The sequence below is a fragment of the Trichosurus vulpecula genome, chromosome 5 (genome assembly GCF_011100635.1).
Source record: "Trichosurus vulpecula isolate mTriVul1 chromosome 5, mTriVul1.pri, whole genome shotgun sequence".
In the NCBI taxonomy this organism is placed as follows: domain Eukaryota; kingdom Metazoa; phylum Chordata; class Mammalia; order Diprotodontia; family Phalangeridae; genus Trichosurus; species Trichosurus vulpecula.
In genome coordinates, this window is record NC_050577.1 from 133,860,082 (window position 1) to 133,881,017 (window position 20,936).

Below are 20,936 nucleotides of genomic sequence, written 5' to 3' on the forward strand. Positions count from 1 at the left end.
TAACTCAATGAATTGAGCCCCACTAAGCTTGGTTTCTTTCACTGGAAACTAAATACATTTCAGACCTTTTTTTCCTACTGTTTTACCTTGCTATACATGCTATAAACTCATCTGGAAACTAAATCTAACATCAGCAATGAGTCTCAGCTAAAATGTTGTACAGTGCTTGGTATAGCCTTAGATAATTCTGAAGTTCACTCTTCTCAGGAGCATCCCACCAGTTTCCACATTGGCTCTGAAAAGGGGCCCTTCTCCTGTGCTACGAGTAAAGGCAAATCATCCAGATGGCTGTCCCCCTCCTAGGTCTGGCACTGTATCCCCCACATTCCACTGTCTTCAGCATTCCAGGTTTCCCTCAAAGGATACTAGTTAGCTTATGAGAATTCTCTCCAGCTCTGATCAGCAAAACAGAATCCATGGAGTATCCCTATCTATCACAATGATTTCTGCTTCTGATGCCCTAACAGTTACTGGAATTAGGAGGAGGAGTGGGAAGATGATTTCCCATCAGTACAGATATTTTCCTGATGTCTCAAAGTTTCCTGCTATCCAGACTTCACCAGGAAAACATGTGAAGCTCATGAAGAGAGCTATGTGGCACAGTGGCCAGAGAGCCAGACTCGGAGTCTGAGTTGAAGTCTTGCCTCGGACCCTTAGCAAGCTGCTGACCCTCTTTCAGTCTCAGTTTTTCCATTTGTAGAATCCGGATAACTGCACCTACCTTACAGGACTGCTGTGAGGATCAGATGAGGTTATACATGTAAAGTGCTCTGCAAACCTTAGAGTGACGTGTAAATGACAGCTATTACTATTATGAAAAGAACAGTAAGGGAAGACTTTAAGAAAAATTTTTGAGAGTAAATCAGGGCCCTAAACCTCAAGGCAAGGGGAATTTAAATCCAAGAACCTGCCTTTCAACCTCATCTTTGCCACAAATCCAGGCTCTGCCAGTGACTACCCATAGAACCTTCAAGGGACCTTGCTTGGCTTTGAACATGTCACGTATCTCACTGGGCCTCATTAGTTGGTCTCAAACTTCTATGATTGCAAAATTGATAAACTATTCTCTATGAAGATATTGTCCTGAACACTGCCATCACACTCGTTGAGCACCAGTTAAAAACATTCCATTAAAATAGTGTTTTTGCTTTGTACCAGTTACAAATTCTGAAGAGTAGTGATGGCTGGGTGAGGACTGTGTGCTGTTCATAAAACCTACATTATGTGACCTCAGTAAAACTTCCTATAATGGTTTGCTGGGCACTCTCAGCTTATTTTCACAACATAGTGATTCATAAATGACTTTCTTAATATTAGAAGCTAGAATGGATATAGCACTTTAAGGCCTGAACACTGAGTTCATTGGATATTATTTCCCTAGGACTTATGATTCCCACCTATTTAAGGTGGAAAAAGCTTTACTGAGTGTCAGCAATATGTCTTACAACGGTGCTTCTAAAACAGAGTTCAGGTATAATTACTGACATGAGCTGGATTGATAAAAGTCAATTAAAATGGTATAGAAGACTATAAGCAGCTGTTGCATGTTTCTTGCATCCTGGACTGTTTTACCTAGTTCTCCCTTGCAGTAGATAGTTTTTACTCTGAGAATTTGGGACATCTGACTAATGGATTAGAGCAGTGATCCAAAAGAACTTAGGCCAAGTTTTATTACCATTGGTGGAAATGACCACAGTGCTGAGGTAGCTGTGATGTCCAGATGGGCCACTTCTTTTCTGTCCACAGTAACAACAGTGGCCCTGAAAAAATCCATGGCACTTTTTCAATGCTCCAAATGTTAAATAAAGATGGGCCTCCAGAGAAAACAATAACATCTAAACATATATCTATATAACTATGTTTGCCATCAGATCTAGCATTACTTGTATAATATTTAGAAAACATCAGTTCTGCCTTTTTCAAAAATATTTATTCCTATTGTCATGCTGTGGCCAGTAGTTAACAGAAGGCCTTAAAACAGAACATGGAAGATGTATTGAGAACACTAGAAAAATTCAAGCCTAAAGGTCAGGGTCTTTACACTTGAATTGAAGAATTAACTTTAAGCAAATATATAAAAAGAAAAATATTCAAGTAATTATGATTAAAACAGGAAGAGAGGAAATACGAGTAGTGGATAGAGAGCTGGCCTTGGAGTCAGGAAGATGTGGGTTCAAGTTCTGCATTAATAAAGGGAATTCCTCCCTGGGTGCTTCCTATAGTAATAAAATCACAGTTCTAGTTAAAAAAAATGGCAAGAAAACCTGCAGAATTAAAATGTCAATCTTTGGGCTGAAATTTTAATCTTAGCTGGTCTTTGAACTTTTAAAGAAAAATCTAAAGCCTGTGTCAATTTTTTCATTAGCTTCTTTCAAAAGAAAGTTATGATGACTTCGTGGTTTTAAATATTCTACATATGTATGGTAGAAGCTAAATGAAGATAAAGATGCCAAAATCCAATTGAAATGAATAGTATAGGCCAGTTTCTAAATATTATTAAACACATCAGGTAAGACCTGGAGAGGAAACTACTGCTCAATTGATGCTTCCAAAGAAAGACAGGCAAGTATAGACAAACTTTTTCATTCCTTACTTGTGACTTGACTAGTATGGCATAGTTGCTGCTACATTCACTATAATTTAAATTCAGAATGGAAATATTCAACTGAATACATACTCCCTAGCATCACTTAATATATAAGGAAAACAAGAGCTGTGCAGGTTCTAGCTAACATCTTGACAAGCTCACTATATGAGGTCTTTCGTGCAGCAAAAATTTAAGAAATATAAACCATGTAATAACTGTCTGCAGTAGAGGCTACTAAACATGGACTACAGAAACTTGAGAAAAGGGAAGAAGCTGAACACAGTAAATGAATAAGAAACAGAAAATTGAAGAGTGTGGGAATGGTAAATAAAAAGCGGCCTTCGAGATTTACAAAAATTTGCAGATTTTTAAAAAGTGGGAACATACTAGAAACAAAAATCAAATTGGATGGAGACAACTTTCCAAGGGGATGAGGTGGGAAATGCCAAATTTAACTTAGTCCCAGGAGCCACAGAGTAAACATTCAATAAAGGAGGAGTTTATCCCCATTGCTGGCCTGGATCAAAAATGCAAGGCTGAAGTAAAACTGAAGAAAAAGGGAATGGAAGGAAAATACAGTTTACCTTACTCCATTCCTAGAACATGCTGTTTACTTTTTCCTTTCTTTAAGAAAAAAAAATCATTTTGGCAAAAGGCAAGAATTGCATTGTGTCATTTCCCAACATAATATTCAAAAAATTCAGCCACCTGGCAAATGTTATAAAGAAGGATCACTGTACCCATAAGCCATCCAAGAAACAGCTACCCAATGGGCACATTCCATTTTGCAAAGATAACATACAATCCTGCTGCTTGGGTGTGGTTCTATGGGGAGGTGCAGAGGCTTGGATTCAAAATGTTGTCTCCAACATCATGTCTTAAGATGATGACATTTGAACCATGAAGCATTAGGAAAAGGGTGTTCTCTTCTGTCCTTTAAAAATCCTGAGTCTTCCATTTCCACATACAGGGGCTCAGGTAACTGGCCCTCAGAAGCCCACTGTATGCTTGCAGTTCTATTTAGGCTTTTCAACTTTTCTCTTACATCCATACTGGAAAAAACAGTACTTGAAAGTACCCATCTCATGAGGAGGGAACAAAACAAAGCGGCTTTTTAAAAAAAAAGCTGAGTCCTCAAGAACAGTAACTTCAGCAGCCATAATCAATTCTTCTGTAAATAACACAGACCTGTGCCAAGCCAGAGCCAAAAATCCCCTTTAGAATTCAGTCGTGGTTAGGTCATCTGCAATCTGCACTCTATTGACAAATGCTGAACTCTAAAGCTATAATGAGGTAGCTCAGCAACAGAATGTGTCCTGCCACTAATGAGGCTCTTTTTCCATGAATAATGAGCATGGACATCATCTCTGTTGCCAGGTACACAATATAAACAAAACTGAATACAAGGCACTTGGTATGGCGGGTTGTCCACTTACAACAACAGAAGTTTTTTCAAAATATGAGCCAAATTTTTAGCAGAGGGTGGGACCAGCTGTTTTAAGAAATAATTTGAACATACATTATCAGAATCCAATAAATCAGCTTTGGTCATAGCTGAATGAAGGCTGCGTGGTGGGACAGAGAGAAACAGGAGATAGAAAGCTATGAATGAGTTCATTTCTTTATATTGCAATCAATCTTACCACACATAGAGCTGATGAGTTTTGTAATGAGCTGAGACTCTTATGAAAAAGAGCCTTTGGAGACTTGTGAATCCCGAGGGCTATACTGGTTAAATTGTTATTTCTGAAATCTTGATACGTAATGTAAATACTGTGCTGTATGTGCAATATATATATACACATACACACTATGTTGGAACTTTGCTCTAACGCTGGTCACAAGAGTGGAATTCAGCCAAACGAAGGTTCAAGTGGTCTTTATTCATTTGGAGGTCGAGGGATAGAGGAGGATGGTTAATTATTTATTTGAGATCCTAAAGGACCTGAAAATAAGGTGTGTTTTATCTTTAAGATAATCCTACGAGGACAGAGCCCCAGAGGACGGTATTATAAAAAGATGGCAAAGTATAAATTATCTCTATTATTTAATCCTAGGTGAATGCCAAATATTTGGGTGTTTTTGCTTTAAAGTGCACATTTAATGTTTACTTTTCTTTTTGAAATCAATTATGTGCTATATAGTCTATATGTTATTACACGGGCTACTTAGGTACAATGAGGCAGAATAAACACATGGTGTGTGGTTACTGTCTTTGCTTTTCCAACTTATTTTGGGGTTTACTTTAGAAACCAGTGACAGATAACAGACTTGCTGTACCTTCATTTCCCACTCTTAAAAGCAGGATGTAACAAGACCATTTAATTCAGAAGACTCTTGAGACATGATAGAACAATAGCTCCTATAGAATAAATAAAAATAATACTAGCAAATCTTGCAAATTAGGTATACTTGGCTTTAGAGAACAAAAGATGAGCTGTTTGGGCAAGGGGGCACAAGATGGGAGGCACAGAAAGGGTGAGACTAGCTCTATAATTTCACTAGGATTAACTCCTACTATGGAAGCTCAACCAATGCCAATTGGCAATTATCATTTACAATCTTGGAGAACTGCCTGGGGTGTGAAGAAGTTAGGTTGCTTGCTCATGGTCACATACCTGAAATGGGTCAGAAACAAGACCTGAACCCAGATTTTTCTGACTCCAACACCAATTAAACACCCTATTCTGGCTCTCATAATAATATAATAATCAATGTGTTCCATGGAAACTCAGCAGTTAGAGAAAAAAATAAGAGTAAACATTTTGTAAAGCAAGTAATTATTTTATAATTCAGATAATCACTCCCCTAATTAAACTGCCTGGCAAGCACTGATACGTGTTTTAGTAATTTAGTTCCTAGTTCCAATTTTTCATTTCATAGGTTTCTTTAAAGCAAAATGCTGTACACAAAAGCTAGTAACCAACTTCTCTAGATTAGTAATCTTGGTCCAAACTAATCAAATCACAAAAAATAAAAAGGAATGTGAAACTCACTGGAAAAAAATGCTGGCAGGACAATTTTTACTGTATTATAACTTTCCGTTTCATTATTCTGGTTTGTCAAGAAATAAAACATTATGAAAACTGCTCGAGTCACTTTATGGAAGTATGAATGTCTATACATTTTGGCTCAGGCTTGGAGTGATTTTATCAATTTAAGAGTTGAAATATATACCAAACACATAAAAAATCCTCAAGGACTTACCATCATATTTTGCTAAGACTGCCTGAACATCAGCATATGCTTGCAGTTCCAGTAAAGCTTCTAAAAGGTTTTCATGTATGTTGAACATGCTCAGGAGAGGAAATTCCTTCATTAGCTAAGAGACAGGGGGAAAAGACTAATTAATACCGAATTTCAGGCAATCATTTCATTTTTTCCTTTTGTAGAAAAATTTCATCTTTGAATTTACAATGCCATATATGAGAGTTTGAGGAACGCTTAGGAAAACAAGAATATACATTTGTATAGATCTTCAAAGTTTGTAAGGCTCTTTATAACTTTGTAAACTAGACAGTAGAAGCATTATTAACAGCTACATTTTGCAGATGAGGAAACTGAGGCACTGAGTAGATATATGACTTGACCATGATCACAGTGCTAGGAAACATTAAGCTACTATCGGGTCTCCCAACTCCTAGTGCACCACTCTGTCCATTTCATCTTGCCACCAGTCTGTCTTCCTAACAAGGATGAAGTGGTTTTGGATGAGAAGTAGATAATCTTATTGTGGTCTTTTTGAAGGCTTTCTCTTTTGATGGTGATAGCTATTATTTTTATTGTTTTACATTAATAATTTTGGGTTCTAAACTCTCTCCCTCCTACCAGCCCTTCACCCAACTCATTGAGAAGGCAAGCAATATGACACATGTGAAGCTATGCAAAACATATTTCCATATCAGCCATGTTGAAAAAAAATTTAAATTAAATTTAATTTAAATTTTAAAAATTTTCTAAAAGTATGCTCCAATCTACATTCAGAACTCATCAGAGCTCATTTTTCTCTGAATGTGGGTACTCTTTTTTATCATGCAGCCTTTAGAACTGTCTTGGATCACTGTTTTGATCAGAGCAGTCTTCTACACTTAATCATTGCTACACTATTGCTGTTACTATGTACAATGTTCTGCTCATTCTGTTTATTTCACTTTGAATCAGTTCATGTAAGTCTTCCCAGGTTTTTCTGAAACTATTCCCCTCATGATTTCTCACAGTACAATAATATTCCACTTCTATCATATACCACAGATTGTTTAGCCATTCCCCAATTGATAGGCAACCCCTCAATTTCCAATTCTTTGAAACCACAAAAAGATCTGTTACAAATGTTTTTGTACAAATTGGTCCTTTTCCCTTTTCTTTGATCTCTGGGATACGAACTGAATAGTGGTATTGCTGGAACAAAGGGTATGCCCAGTTTTATAGCCCTTTGGACAAAATTCAAAATTATTCTCCAGAACATTTGAACTAGATTTTGCGTATCGGCCATGAGGGCCTTCTAAGAAAGGTTTTCTCATTCTCCTTGGGGATCCAAGACATGCCATAATGGTAGGCAAAGAGAAACAACTATGGCACAGCAAGAACTGGAAAATATATGGAAAACATATTTTGCTTTAAAGGCTGAAAATACCCATCTTACCTGTATCAACCCGTCTCTCTTCTGCCTTTTCCTTTCTTGGACTTTGCTCCTTTTAAATCCTCCATCTCTTTAGAAAATGCCAAATTAATTTATCTAAAGTATTGTTCTGTTCTTACCATTTATTTCTCAGAAATCTTGAGTAGCATCCCACTGTCTCCTCCCCAGACCCAAATACAATTCATCCTTATTCCACCCCTAAGGTCTTCTAATAGCTGATCCGTTTATATAGTCATACATCTCCTAAGACACTAAAGAACTGGCAGATATGGCTGCTGAACTGCTATTGTCAATCTCTGAAGGGTCTTGTAGAATGTGATAGGTGCCATGAGACTCGAAAAAGCAAATGTCCAAATTCTGAAAAGAGGGAAATGAGTTGAGTCTGAAAATAAGAGGCCATGGATCTTAATGTCGATCTTACACAAAATTCTAGAACAGTATGTTCACACCAAGAAACAGAAGCTTGATCACTGAAAGCCAGCATGGATTCATCAAAGAGAGATCATGTCAGGCTAACCTCACTTCCTTTTTTCCAGGACATAAACAGATTTGTTCTACCTGGCCCTGAGAGGCAGGAACTAGAAATGAATGGAAACTACAGAGAAGGAGATTTTGACTGGATGTTAAGGAAAAAGTTCCTAACAAGTCAAGTTGTCTGAAACAGACTACCAGGGGAGGTAAGGGGGTTCCCTCTTCACTACAAGCGTTTATGGGGAGGCTATATGACTGCTTGGCCAGGTATGACCCGGACGGGATGCTTGTATGGGCCTATTTATCTTGGGGACTCTGTGATGATGTGACTTCAGCATCCCTCTCAAGCTTACATCCACAACTATTTGACTATAGTCTATAGTATATTCCAGCCCAATTGGCTACTCACTCTTCTCATAAATGGTTACTTGACTGCCTTTGCAACTTTGACCACAGGCTCCTCTGGGACACTCCTCTTCCATACCTTTCTCCCCATTCCCACTTGGTACTGCTTCTCGATGAAGTTCTTGCTGAAGCCTCTTTCATCCCTATCTCAAATGCCACTTCATCCATTACTCCATCCCTGTTCTGCCCCAGTGTGTGTGTTCTGTTTCATCTGCCAGAAAGGCCAAAGAATTTTGTAATTTTCTTATAATAGCTGCCATCTTTTGCCTGGCATGACAGTTGTTTGTGTATGTCTCTTAGATACTCTAATTCAGAAGCTTCCAGGCTTGTGTTATCTCATTATATTAAAGGGAGCTGGACAAGAGGATTGTTATGTCCCTTTAATCTCTACAATCATGTGATTCCTCGAGTAGAAATTAGTTTTTCCTAGTTCTGGATCTTCATGGTGTAAAAAAAGGCTGCTCAGCTGCTATTTTTTAATGTTTAAAGGATTCTGAAACTTATAAAGCCCAACTTCAGAAACATTCTTAGAAGGCCTCTTGGAGAAGACAGTACTACCAAATCACCCTACTATCACATTTCACAAAATGCTACTCGCTAACAGAAGGACTTGGGAAAGTCCCTTCCCCCCCTAAACCACAGTTTCCACATCTTTAAAATGAGAGGGCTGAACTAGATAATTTCTAAGGTCTTTTCCTGCTGTAAATCCTGTAATACTATGGTCCTTGTTCCTTCTCCCTCGTTCTTTAAAACTTGGGTCATAATAACTCAACAAGGTTAGGATTCTATTGTCTATATGAGCTGATGTTTGACTTTCCTTCCTCAATCTCCTGGAGAGAGAACATATCATCTTTGGTTCAATTTTCTAAATTATTATTCTACTAATGAAAATATCATGTATGCCAACCAGAATGCAATGGGGCTATCCTTTGAAGGTAATACATCTAATGCATCTTTCCTTGGAGAATCGAAGGCTTGCCAAAAAAAAACGTCTAATTCATCAGCAAGAACTCAGCAAGAATTCACTGAATGCAGTGGTCCATGCCATGTACCAACCAATCTCTTCATCTTATATCAGAGATGTTTGTAATTTCTTTTAAAGGAAAAAAATAACACGTACTATATACCCCAACAAAATAAATAAAGCTGTGGAGTTCCAGAGAGCATTGGGTTACAAATCAGCCTACCAAGAGGATTATAATTTCTATGAGAATGACCGCCTTGCTCTCTGCTCTCCCAAGAGGTCTACAGTGATTTCTTTGTTAGAAAGGAAACTGAAAGACTATGCCACAAATTACTGATGTTCTGCAACCAATAAAACACTTTGTACTCTGGTTCACTTTGATCGCCGCTGATATCACTCTTTGATTTTTCCCCTAATCAGGCTCTTTTTTGAGATAAAGCTCTGTATCACCCAGCATTCAGCAGCAGTCAAACCATGTTCAAAATTGCCATAATTAAAACCTAAAAATTTTGGACCAATAGTGTTCAGGTAAAAGTCTAATGTTAAGAAACCCAAACTTATACTATAATTCCAAACAAAACTAAAACTTCAGATGGAAAAAAAAAAATTGACACTTTAAACTTCACAATTAACTCACATTACAAACCAGGCAGATAGTATGGACTTGGTTCATATTATGGGGGTAGGGGGCAATTGTATATACTTGTCCCCTACCCCCACAATATATCTCCTATAGGAATAAGATGCTAGAACCACAGGAGTGAGGCCCAGAAGGAAACTGAAGGAGCTGTGTGATACATAAGACAGAGTATCAGATTTGGAGTCAGGAGAACCTGGGTTCAAATCCTTCCTCTTATACTTACTAGTTGTGTGACTATAGTCTAGCAAGGAAATAAGTAAGCATTTACTGATGCCAAACACCATTATGTGCCAAGCTCTGTGCTAAACCCTTTTTTATATGTGTGTGTGTGTGTGTGTGTGTGTGTGTGTGTATATCATCTCCTTTATAACAACCCTGTGAGGGAGGTACAATTATTATCCCCATTTTACAGATGAGGAAACTGAGGCAGAGGTTAAGTGACTTACCCAGGGTCACATAGCTAGTAAATATCTGGGGCAGGATTTGCACTCAGGGTCTTCCATTTCTCTATCCACTACACTACCAACTGCCTCTAGGTAGGTCACTTAATCTCTTTAAGCCTCAGCTTCTTCATCTGTAAAATAAAAGAGTTGGATTGTAAGATGTCTTCTAGCTCTCACTTTATGATTCAGCTCGTCCAGCTCTCATATTATAGATAAGGAAATGCGGCTCCATAAGGTTAAGTGACTTACCTGAGGTCACAAAGACAGTAAAATCAGAACAGATAAAATTACCCATTTCTTCTAACTCCAGATCCAGTTTTCTTCTCACTGCATCATGCTGCTTATAGTCTAGCTTACATGAAAAATGCCAAGCACCAAAAGGTACCAAGGAGGTGCATTTAAATTATATCAAAGGAGCAAATGTTCTAAAGGTAATTGTGCAGGCCATATGACAATTTAGCCTTTCTTGTTTAACTATGGCCATGTTTCACTCTTAAAGTTTTTTAGGGTCAAACAAACCCAACAACCCTATAGAGGACTACAAATAAAATGAGCTTCTGACGGAGACCTCACCCTTAACAAAAGACTTATTCCTTCCATGCGACCACTGTAACCTAATTGGCTCTAAATCCCCTCTGAAAGATAGAGGAAAAGATCAGTTCTGAATGAAAGGACCTCCTTTTCTTGGACTAGGCCACTGCTATTTTCTAAGAGTCTCAGTAGGATCCAGTTTGACATCTTTTGGATAGTGCAAGAGCCAGAGGAGCAGTGGTGGGCAATCTCTATGGATGATTTCTGGAAGGATATGAGAAGATGCAGAGACATTTTATTCTGTATGGATGTGGATTAGACTGAAGAGCCATCAAGTATGTATCTAAGTAATGAAATTTCATTAAATGTGTGCTGTCTGATGCAAGTCTAAGGAGCTATAGTGTGGCAGTTGGGTTTTTAAAATAAGATAGGCTATTTTTAACCGCTAACAAGGGGGCAGATTTCTCTTCTTTCAGGGTCTGGCTTTGTAGCACCCTGAATGCAGTCGAGTGCTCTAACTGGTCAACATGACATACAAATACATCTAAGTGAGATCTCCCCACGTTAAGAATTTAACATCATACATTTGAAGCATAGTACATAGACTACTACAGAATTCTAGAATGGCAGAAAGATAATAATCTTGGTTAATATATAGCTCAAAATGTTATTTGTCAGTTTTCTGTCCTTATTACTAGCAATAGTTTCAGTGACAGCTTCAGTGTGCTGATTTTTTAAAAATGTGCTTTTAGATCTGTGCCAAGCCTCCCTTTTTGCTCATTACAAAGTAATATTTCATTTCCAAAATTCTAACTTGGCTAATGAGAACACTCATTCTTTAGAAGATCTTCTCACATATTTTTCTCAAAATTCCTAAATAAACTTAAGAAATATCCTTTTTCCCCTCACTGCCCAGAATCACATCAACTACTGGCATCGATTAATGACTCTCCATTACTCCTATAGGATATAAAATAAATAGCACCAGAATATACTGTGGGACTCCAGAGAACCTGACTGGTTAATCATATTGAATAGAGTGCTAATATATTTATACAGTTTAAAAGTTGTATTTGTGCTTTTGCTATGAAGGTTTTATTTTAGATTCTACAATATATCTTAGTTTACTTATAAAATACATGATAAAAATTTACAATTGACATGACGAGGCTTTCAGTGAAGCAAAGTGCATAGTTCCCATATCAAGACTATCTAAGAAGACATATGATACATAGAAAGGACTTTATAAAAGCCAAGCTATTCTGAATGAGTTTAAGTTGTAACACTCTCTGGTAGAGTTCTCGGTTTATTTATTGCTGGCTACATACCCTCCACTGGTAATTGCTTTCTCCTGGCAGCAAGAAATTTATCTGCCCTACTCTGCCCAAATATTGAAATTCACAGAGTATGAAAACCTCTCATTCTTCCATGAATCCTACAATACCTATGGGGAAGAAGATGGGATGGGCTAAGGATAGAATTTCAGTTTCAATTTTACATCATCTGGCTATTGTCAGTTCAAGTTTATTTCAATGGAAGAATTTGATGCACTTATGAGGTTAACATTTATGAGCTCAAATGGGGGGAAAAGGAGAGCTAATTTACTGGATTTGAAATGCTCTCTGGACATCACTTAGGACTGCAGCCTGTATGTGTTCTCTCAGCTGTTCGAACCCTTCAGGATTGATTTGTATCCACTTAAACATTTTATTGGTTTAGTTGTCCATGTATTGTTTCTTGAGTGAGAAAACTGAAGTGAAAACTTTTACATATTTTGGGTGAAAGGTAATTAAAACAGATACTCGGCTAGTTTCCCACTGAGGTCAATACAAGTTTGGCCTAATTAAAGTATATAGAATTTGGCCTGAGCTACATTCAAACAGCAGATTCCACACTGTTAAAGTTGCAAGTTTATCATTATTCAATGATAGCTTCAAATAATGGCATGAACAGGAAAACTGAAGACACTATGTATTGTTAGCTATTCCATCAATGATTTTTACAGACACTCTGGGTCATGAAATGAAAGAATGAATTGTTCACCAGTGTCCTTAGAGCCTCATGATACCACTAGATTTATTTTTATAGAGCTCCATTTAAACAAAGCATTAGAAAACGTCTTAGAGAGAAGCTCAATCATGCACCAAAAAGAAAATTATACTTTCCAGAGAGGATCTTGAGCAAACATTTACTCTGTAATTTCTGGACACCAAAAAAAATTGGAACATGAAAAATTCAATCACGATTTGCTCTACACAATGAGTCTAACTGACCTGTTAGAACCAGTTTAACTGGTTCTTCCTTGGATTGACAATTACTTAAACTGAACTGACTTGTAACATGAATATAGAGACTTAGTCAATATGAATGTAAAAGTGACAGTTCAACTGTAGCATCCATTCTGTGAAATGCACTGTGAAAGGTGCCAGTCATAAAAAGATGCTTCTGCCCTCAGGAATTTTACAGTTTAGTAGGGGTGTTTGGCATGAGTTAGAATACAGTAAGTACATTTGAGAAGGGAAGGACCACTTCTACTAGAGGAGGAGGTGGAATCCAAGTTGAGTCTTGAAGAAAGGGAAGGATTTAAATGAGAGGATAGGATATTATTTGGAATGTGGGTGAATTTGAGCAAGTCATTTATTTAACCTCTCTGGACCTCAGTTTCCTCACATGTAAACTAAACAAAGAGCTCATCTGTACTGACTGTTCTAGATTTGCTTCTAAATTGTTGCTTTCAGCTGTAAATCTATGACTCTGAGACACTCGTCAACCAATAGGCATTTATTAGGCACTTACTACAATTCCAGGCCCTGGAAAGTGGAAGACAAAAACGAAACAGTTGCCTCAGACAGCTTCTATCTTATGAAGCTGGGGAGGCTGGGAAGCAGAAAGGCAACCATTCCAAGTATGAGAGACTCACACACAACGGCACAGAAGCAGAAGTGGACAGGGCAAGCCCCAAGCAATGTCTAGAAATCTGATTTGTCCGGCACATACAGCAGTATAAATATGAACAGGTAAGCTAGAACCAGATTATGGAGCTGGATGAATGATTGCTTTCTCTAAACTCCTAACACTGAAAATGAACCTGGGTAATGAGTCTAAAAAAAATCACACTTTTTCCTCAGTCAAAATCATGTAGAAAACATCCCCCCAAAAGGAACTTACCCTTAAAAATATCAACTAAAGAAAACAATTTCCCTCAACCACGCCTAATATCTGAATACCCCTATAGTGTGTTACCACCATTAAAAAAATAACCTGGGAACAATGCTGCTCTGTAGAAAGTTAGATTAAAGCCAAACAAAACAAAAGCCGACAAATTTTCATGATACTTAGAGTAAAATTCACCTGCACTGAAGAGTCACAAAGCATTCATATTTCAAGCTTTTGTTTCCCAATGTAGAGAGCAAGTAATTCTCCCTGCTTAAAGAACTTCCAGGCATCACCAAGTAGATACAAAGATATCCCATAGGTCAAGCTGCTTTGGGCTTTCACACTAAATTGATTCAGCTGACCCTGAAGACAAATGGGATCTAGTGTTCTGGGAGTAATTCTGATGTAGGGTGGCAGGGTCAGATAGGATTATCTAGAGTTTCTTCCCAAACAGATGGAGTTGGGAAAGTTGTATGAAGCTGCCTAGACATCTAGCTCTGGAGGTTACTGGAAGAGCCCATATTGCTAATTATTGGTTTGTTCCAAGACCTGGAGCCCATCTTAGCTTGGTATAGATTGTCGATCAGCTTTCTTACCTCCAAGCTTGTCCCTGCCCTATTCTGTATCCTCCTGTAGGAGCAGGATTTAGACATCCTCCCTGCCCCAACCTTGATCCAATTCCTTGTCCTCTTCTTCCTCTGTCCCAAGACTACTAGATACATAATGGACATAGGATCTGATGAGTTTTCATATCATAACTTCCTTTCTCCAATGTCCTAGAACACGTTCTTATGCCATTCCAGCTCAAAGTTCTTTTAGTACTTGGTCTTAAGGACTGTAATTGCTAAAGATATGCTCTATTCTAGGTAAGAAATCTAGATGAAAATGGAGTAGGGGTGGTTTCCACACCACCTCTGCACCTATTCATAAAATAAAGCACTTTCCAGCTAAGTCTTGTTACTTTCATCACAGTGCATTAGCTCATTATCTTACCTTCAGCACAGCATATGCCACAAGATGTCTCCTTTGCTATCACTAATATGATTAAAATTTTTCTCATTAAGCTCTTTTAACAATAAACTGATTCTCAACAACCTTGCTACTCAAGTGAATCTGTGATCCACCTGGTTTGGAGTTGTCTTCAATGAGACAAGAATACAACCCTTCCATGCCTACCTATCCTATGTGAACCTTGTTCATACCCTCCTGCACATTCACCATGGGAGCTATGCCCAACATACTGGTGGACCTTCTTGCATTCTCTTAACATTATGAGGGTACAGTGGAGCACTATGGCTATCTACTGGCCATCTCCATGCTTGTCACATAACCAGCCATTCTTCTCTTTTTATTTTTTATACATTTCCTTGATAAAAATTTATATTTCTATTCTTAAAAATTCCTTAATGGTTATGATACAATTTGTTCAAACACATCAGTCACCTCTCCACTGTCCCTGTAAGACATTTTCAACTCTTGGGAGATTTTTATATCTACACATCATAACCACACAACACTGGTAAAGGTTCATATTTAAAAAGATGGGCCTCTGTTTCAATGGGAAAAGTCTGGGATCATTAAAGGAGCTTCTCAAAGACCATTCAACCTACTCTCCTTGTGTTCAACTCTTAGCCCAATTTATCTTCCTGTACTGTCTATCCCAGGGATACACATGAATAGTCAAGCTCTAAAAGTTCATCTAAATTCCTGTCATAATGTAGGCCTCTTTTTTACATTAAAAAGTGTGACTTACTAGCTGTGTGACCTTGGGCAAGTCACTTAACCCCAACTGCCTTGCCTTCCTCCCTCCAAAAAAAAAAAAAAGGTAAAAAAAAAAGTGTGAGACAGCATAACTAATATGGACATGTTTTACATGATTGCACATATATAACCTACATCAAAGTGCTTACCATCTTGAAGGGGAGAAAATTTGGAAGATTTTATTTAAAAAAGAATGTTAGGGAGCAGCTAGGCAGCGCAGTGAATAGAGCACTGGCCTTGCAGTCAGAAGGACCTGAGTTCAAATTTGACCTCAGACACTTGACACTTACTAGCTGTGTGACCTTGGGCAAGTCACTTAACCCCAATTGCTTTGCCTCTCCCCCCAAAAAATAAATAATAAAAAAATGTTAAAAATTTTCTTTACATGTATTGGAAAATATACTATTAAAAAAAGGTGTGAGTCTTTTTCTATGACTTTATCTTCCCTCCTATCAATTACCTCTTCTATTGATCCCTCACTATTTTCAAAATTATCTCCTCCAGCACAGATCTCTCTTTATACAAAGGGTTTAATCTGACTGCTTTACTCATCTTTGTTCTCTTTAATGTCCTCTTTCCAACCCATGAAGCATGTTAAATAATAAAGCCTAAATAATTACAACAGACAAATAGAGCAATCAAACCTTGGTCAAAATAAAGTACGCACTCATTAAGACCAACAGCAATGATGGCCCTAGTCTTTCTGGTACAAAGAATTTCAATATTCAGTTTTTCAATGTCTCTGAGGTTCTATTTAGAGCGCTCAGTTTCAGTCATCTGTCTGCTGGCATAGCAATGATCATATCTTGACTCATGCCAGAATCATTTTCACAAGCATTCACTGGGAAGTAAATTAACATAATTCATGATATTTAGAAATTTTGCCTTTTCCATTCAGTAAGTTAAACTTAAATATCTTAAATGCTTCCAAACAGATTCCACCAAATGGAAACTTACTGGCCTCTAAGGCCAGTGAAACCTACCACTGAATCACTTAACTATTTGATTCCCTTAGAACTTTCCAGGAAAGTGATGAAATGTCGTGGAAAAAGGAAGTAATAAGAGCAATGGAATGAAAACAAACAAAAAGACAGAAAGACGAGAAAAAAGTAGAGAATAGAACAAATGAAGAAAAATAGGATGAGAGGCTGGAACTAAAAAGTAAATTAAAATTGTGGAGAACAGAAAGAATGCTATCTCAAAAGGTGTATTAAGTATTTTTTCCTCCCAACATATATAATTTCTATTTCTAACATTTAAGAAGAACTTTTAATGCCAGATCCATCCCTAAGATGAATAGAAAACAAATTTCCACATGAGGGTTAAGAAAATAAACACAATTCTTCTTTAACAAATCTTTGATTTCTTGAAAACAGTTTTGCTTACAGATATGAAGAGATAAGTCACATTTCTTAAGCCTGAGGAGCACCGCTGTTGTCTTCTATTTTTACAATTGCAATTTACCAAAGGTCCCATTCTTTAAATACCATGTAAAACAAAGCAGTCTACTCTTTGCCATTAACTCCTAACCTGGGTATTTCTTTATACATCAAGGCATGTCATCGAATTTTAAAAAGAAAAATTCCAAAAATCATCCTCATTCTCTCTTTCTCTCTCTCCCTCTCCCTCTTCCCCCCTCTTCCCTCCCTATCACCCCACTTCTTCCCTGCCTTCCATCTGTCTCTGTATTGGTAACTTTTAAAAGTGGGCAGACGTAGGTAGTGACTGGAAGTGTTGGGATATAAAACAAACTATGATAAGGTAACATAAATCCTTATCATGAAAGCATACATCCACTCACACATCTACATTCTGAGTCTGTTCCCAAAGCACACTCTGTCCCCTTCCTTAAAAAAAAAAAAAGTCATTATTTTACCCATGATGGTAGAAACTGATTTTATAAATAGCTTTATATTAAGGAGTTGGGGCATTAAATTTACTTCCATTCACAGTAAAATCTGTAGTTTAAAAGATGACTATGTAGAGAATTCCATGTCTGACTCCACAGAATTAATCTAAAATGGAGGTATTTCAGACACTGTGATGCCTAGATGGAGGAGATATGTTGGCAACATAGGACTGACTCCAACGCTCCTTAGATCAAACAATCATAACACACAGGCAATCAAATATTCCCTAAATTGACACATGAGGCTTGTCCTAGGACTAAGGAATCTGAACAACTTACCTAGAACATGAACCAAACACAACTGGTCAACCCCAGGGTGGGTCAGTTAACTTCACTTTGTTTCATGGTCACAGATTTTAACATCTCATTAAGTGTCCATATCATCCTATTTTATTTACCATCTTAGGTGGGAGGCAGTTCAGCACAGTGGAAAGACCACTGGCTCGGCAGTCAAAGGGCCTATATTCAAATCTCTATTATTACCTGTTATCTATGTGACCCTGGGGAAGTCACTTAGTTTCCCTGAGTCTCAATTTTATTATCTAAAAAATGAGGAGGCTGCACTATGTAGATTCCAAGAAATTTTTCAGATCTAAATCTATAATTCTATGATGCTGCTGACATTTATTTATTACTATGTGATCTTGGGCAAGTCATCAAATATCTCTAGACCTCAGTTTCTTCACCTATAAAATGAGCTCCCGATCTATGCTCCTGAAACATGTTATCTATAGTAACAGGAAGTAAACAGCCTATTCTAAGGCCTGGAGTCCATCTTTCCCAATTTTTGCAGACTAATGTTGGGCCCACTAACAATAATCCTAAAACTTTTTTACATTATCCCTAAGATGTCAATTACTATTATTAACCTTGTTTTTAGAGGACCAAATTGGAACCAACAAGAGTTTATTCTACGTACACTGACATTCTGTGGCTGGATTAAGACTAAAACTTACCTTGGAGATAAGATTTTGCTAAGAACAAAGAGAAAAGACTATTTGCTAGCAGAATCACAGTAGGCTAGAACCAGTACCATTTTTTTAAAAGGAATGTCTACAGAGTACACTTAAAAATTTTCTTCCAGTAGGCTGCAAAGGACAGGTGGCCACCACGGCAGAAAGGACAGAAATGGGTAATAAAGGCATACCTATGCCTAAGCAAAAAAAAAAAAAAAAGTAGTTTAAAGTCCAAGTCACCTTTCTCTTGAATGGTCTCTTAGCAGAAGTTATATTGTTTAAAACAGAACGGAAAGAGTTCAAGACTCTCAGCTTATGAATACCTTCAAAGGCAGTATGTTTCACTTTTAGATAGCTCTAATTGCTAGCAGGAATGTTTTCCTGAAATCAAGCCTAAATTTGCCTCTCTGCTACTTTTACCCATTGCTCCTAGTTCTGCCCTCGGGAACTAAGCAATATCAGCCTACTCCCTCTTCCACATGACAGTGTTCTTCAGATAGCTGAAGCCAGCTATCGTGTCTCCTATAACCCTCCTCTTTTCTAGACTAAAAATCCCTGGTTCCTTCCATCTATCCTCATAAAGCATGGATGTGAAGCCTGTCACCATCCTTGCTGTCCTCCTCTAGACATTCTCAAATGCAGGTACTTCCTAAAATGTGGCACATGAAATTAAACACAATACTACTCCAGGTATGATTCCCAGGGTACAGTAGGACTGTCACTTCCTTAACCTAAGATAACATGGCTTTCTTAGTATAACTTAAGATTTCATTAGCATTCTGGATTATGTATAGTACTATTGACTCTTACTAACTTTTAAGTTCATTAAAACCCTCAAACCTGGCGGGAAGAAAGTTGTGTTAGGACCAAGAGGAAGGAGCAGTTTCCCTCACAAACACCCTTTTAAAACTTGAAAACTATATCAGAAGAACTAGTGATAGAGAAAACCAAAGAGAATCAACTAAAACTCCATAATTAACTCTAGGACTCCACAAAAACATCGCCAGAATCCTGTGGAAGCATAGAGTGGAGATGCCAAGGCAGGTGGAAGGTGAGCCAGACTGAAGCCCAGGTGAAGGGCAGTCTAGGATGGTGAAGGGTCATGCCCAACCCAGCATCCAAGAAGCCTGAGCCTCAATTACAGAGACCATCTGATGCCTGCAGCAGGTGGGGTCTGCTCTTAGACCTCAAATTCAGGATCACGTAGGGCCTAATTATATCATCAAGGAGTATGGAACAGAATTCGACCAGAGCACAAATCCTCAATACAAAAACAGAGACTGGAAATATTAATAAAGAGAAGAAAAAATGAGGAGCGCAATGAAGAAATATCTTGGACTGAAAGAAGACCCAAGTTAAACCTAGGAAAGAGTAAATTCACATAGTTGACAAAAAGCCTCAGAGAAAAAAAAAATGTCCTGGACTACAAGAGTATCTGGAAGAAATGAAACAAGAGATATAAAGTGGAAGAGCTAAGGAGAAAAAAAGTGGTAAGGAGAATTAACGGCTTAGGATAGATAGCAGTAAACTTTAGCCTGGAAGTGAACTCTGTGAAAATAAAAGTGAGTCAAAGAGAAAAACAAAACCATGAAATATGAAAATAAAAGACTTTTTAAAAAACAAGAAAATGCAAGATATAATAAAAAATGACACAGAAAACAGGTCCTAGAGAAAGGTAATATAAGAAGCATCAGAATATCAGAAAATCATAACAAAAAAAATCTGCTACCATATTTTATGAAACCATAAACAAAAGCTGTCCAAATTTACGAAAAGCAGAGACAAAGTGAAAATAGGAAGAATTCACTGACTGATCATCTCCTGTAAGAAATATTGAAATAGACACTCTCAGAAACAGCAGAGTCAAAATTCAGAGATTCCAGGCAAAAGACAGAAGACGGCAAACAGCCAGGAAGAGCTCAGATACCGAAGAAATAAAGCCAGGGACACTCGAGACGACATTTTTCACGAACAAAAAAGAAAAAGAACAAATCAATCAGTTGAGCACGTAACTATAATCAGAAAAGCAACAAACCAAAACTTCATAACCTAACATAAAAGTAGAAAGCACGAAAATAAAAAAATTAACAAAGTTGGAAGCAAAAAATCATTGAATTAATAAAAAATTAGAATTTTAAAAATTCCAATAAAATAACCAGTGAACCTGATTTAAAAAGATAGGACAAAAACAATTTGTATGAAAATGAAAGAGCAAGATTCACAAGGAAAGAGTAAATAAATCACACTATGAGAAACTACTCTGCCCAATTACATGCCAACAAAACCAGTAACTTAGGTCAAATGAATGAATATTTACAAAAAGTGTTAAATACCCTGATTAACAGAAGGAGAAATCAATTTTTAAATAACTATGAGGAAGAAAAAGAACTCCCAAAGAAAAAAACTCCAAGATCAGGTGGATTTACAAAAGAATTATAACAAGAATTCAAAGAATAATTAATTTTTATATTATA

The 20,936-nt window shown here is 37.4% G+C and overlaps 1 protein-coding gene across 6 annotated transcripts in view; it reads right to left on the reverse strand.

Moving 5' to 3' along the window:
- The window catches only part of ST7 (suppression of tumorigenicity 7), a 291,352-nt gene that overhangs the window by 71,590 nt on the left and 198,826 nt on the right, over positions 1–20,936 (reverse strand). For all 6 annotated transcript variants that reach the window (XM_036759845.1, XM_036759844.1, XM_036759849.1 and 3 more), the window contains one exon: positions 5,795–5,909. In XM_036759845.1, the coding sequence (XP_036615740.1) occupies positions 5,795–5,909 (115 nt within the window). The remainder of the gene's footprint in view (positions 1–5,794; positions 5,910–20,936) is intronic.